We start from the raw sequence: 1895 nt of genomic DNA, 5'->3' as shown, positions 1-1895 counted from the left end.
ATTCTGTGTGTAAGAGAGTACATGCAATAAAAGCCACTGAGACTGCTTGTCGTCTTCCATCACTGACTGAATTTCAGCTTTTGTTGGTATCATGAATCAAATGTTATTGACATTCTTTAAGCCTAGATGATTTTGATTAAAAACAAAGAAACCAACTTGAGTTCACTCTATTCCTTATGGAGTCAGTCATCAAATAATTAAATACCTCTCTAAGTTCCCTCTCCTCTGTATCACCTTTGACTTTGCTTTTGTTCAGGGCTTCTACAGTAGCCTACCACCTTCTTACACAGTGGTCCTCAAAGTGTGGTCCCCAGACCAGCACCATGAGCATTTCCTGGGAACTTGTTAGAAATGAACATTTTCAGGCCTACCTGCCTAGAATCAGAAGCTCTTGTGGTGGGGCCCAGCAATCTGTATTAATAAGCCCTTTAGGTGATGGATACTGATCAAGGTTGAAAACCACTGTTCTAGTATTTCTGCTCACATCCCTCCCAGTTTACACTTGAGTCAATGGCATGCCAAAGGGAACTTCCAACAACTCAATTACCATCATGTTATTCTACTGCTTAAACTCCCTCAGTTTTTTGGACTGCTTTTAGGATAAATCCAAACTCCTTTGCATACCAATAAAGTTAACTTTAGTCTTAAGCCTGGCAGTTGTTTTTATGCATTTTTAAAACTAATCCATGGCTTGATTTTATTTTTCCTATATTTATTATCCCTTAGCAAATTTCCTAATTTAAAATTTATGATTTAAATACTTTTGAGAATAAGATATAGTTTACATAAAAAATGTGTTAAAAGATATAGTCTACAGTAGTACAAGTTAACAAACTGATTAATTTTAATTGGAATAGGGAAATGATTTAATTTTAGGGTGATTACATTTATTTTATATTGCCTACAATGAGAATGAGAATTTTTTTGGTAATAATGACAAGGTGAGAGCAGGGCTACTTAAAGTCTAGTCCATAGACTGGTGTCATCCAGAAGTGTTTGCTACTGTTCACGATGTGATAAGAACTGACACACAGAGCAAGGATTTAAAAACATAGCCATCTCACAGAGCGATTTTATGCCAGTTGAATTTAACGGCACTAAATGGAGGCTTTTATATATATTTTTTTAATATATCATCTCTCTAGTTATTTACTTTTATTTCAGCCTGCTGAATATCTAAATGTGATAGACTGGCAATTTTACAAATTGATCTTTTCCCACAGACTGTGAAGCAACAGATTAGAGTAAAAGCTCTGGGGTTTGGCTAGTTTGGCTCCTGGATCTGTACCTGGTCAACGGTGGGACCTGGAGCAAGTCAGTAACAATGTCTGTTAAACTGGAATAACAATATTACCTGCATTAGAGGATTTTTGTAGGGATTGAATGAGCTAATTTGTGTCTTGGGAATTTTTTGTAATTGCTGTTTTATCTAGGGGGAACAGAAAGACCTGCTGAGTCAACAACTGGAGCTGAAAGAGAAAGCACTTCTACTGAACCAAGCCCTGGAGTCACAAGCCAAGGTTAGCATCGGAGCGCTTAACCACCGCGCTATCAGGGCTCGGCGGGAGAAAGATGTGGCAGTCTGCTTCTGTAAACTTGGAGACCCTGTGGGGCAGTTTTCCTCTTTTCTGCAGTATCAACTATAAGTATGAGTATCACACACTTTAAGAATCCAAAACCAACCTGTAGCTGTCGAGTTAAATCTGACTCCTGGCGAATGGACTTTAGGGCATATTAAATGGCACTTAAGATATTACAGGTTGAACTGAAGAGTAAGTGCTACCTGATATTAGACCATCTGGCTGCAGGAAATCCTAGGGGTCATTTTAAACTTTCTTTTATATTAGAAACCTAATTCTGTCATACTTGAAAAGAATAGTGATATGTGGAATCCT

General features: G+C 37.7%; 1 protein-coding gene across 1 annotated transcript in view; it reads left to right on the top strand.

The window, feature by feature from the left end:
• LOC111822059 (mucin-19-like) overlaps window positions 1–1655 on the top strand; it is a 25761-nt gene extending 24106 nt beyond the window's left edge. The window contains exon 22 of the mRNA XM_023738874.1: window positions 1434–1655. Within this exon, the coding sequence (XP_023594642.1) occupies window positions 1434–1525 (92 nt within the window). The 3' untranslated portion in view covers window positions 1526–1655. The remainder of the gene's footprint in view (window positions 1–1433) is intronic.
• The last annotated feature ends 240 nt before the right edge of the window (window positions 1656–1895 follow it).

This window comes from Trichechus manatus, unplaced genomic scaffold (assembly GCF_000243295.1).
Source record: "Trichechus manatus latirostris isolate Lorelei unplaced genomic scaffold, TriManLat1.0 scaffold00123, whole genome shotgun sequence".
Classification (NCBI taxonomy): domain Eukaryota; kingdom Metazoa; phylum Chordata; class Mammalia; order Sirenia; family Trichechidae; genus Trichechus; species Trichechus manatus.
Note: the sequence above shows the minus strand (reverse complement) of the source record. Positions and strands in the feature narration are given on the sequence as shown.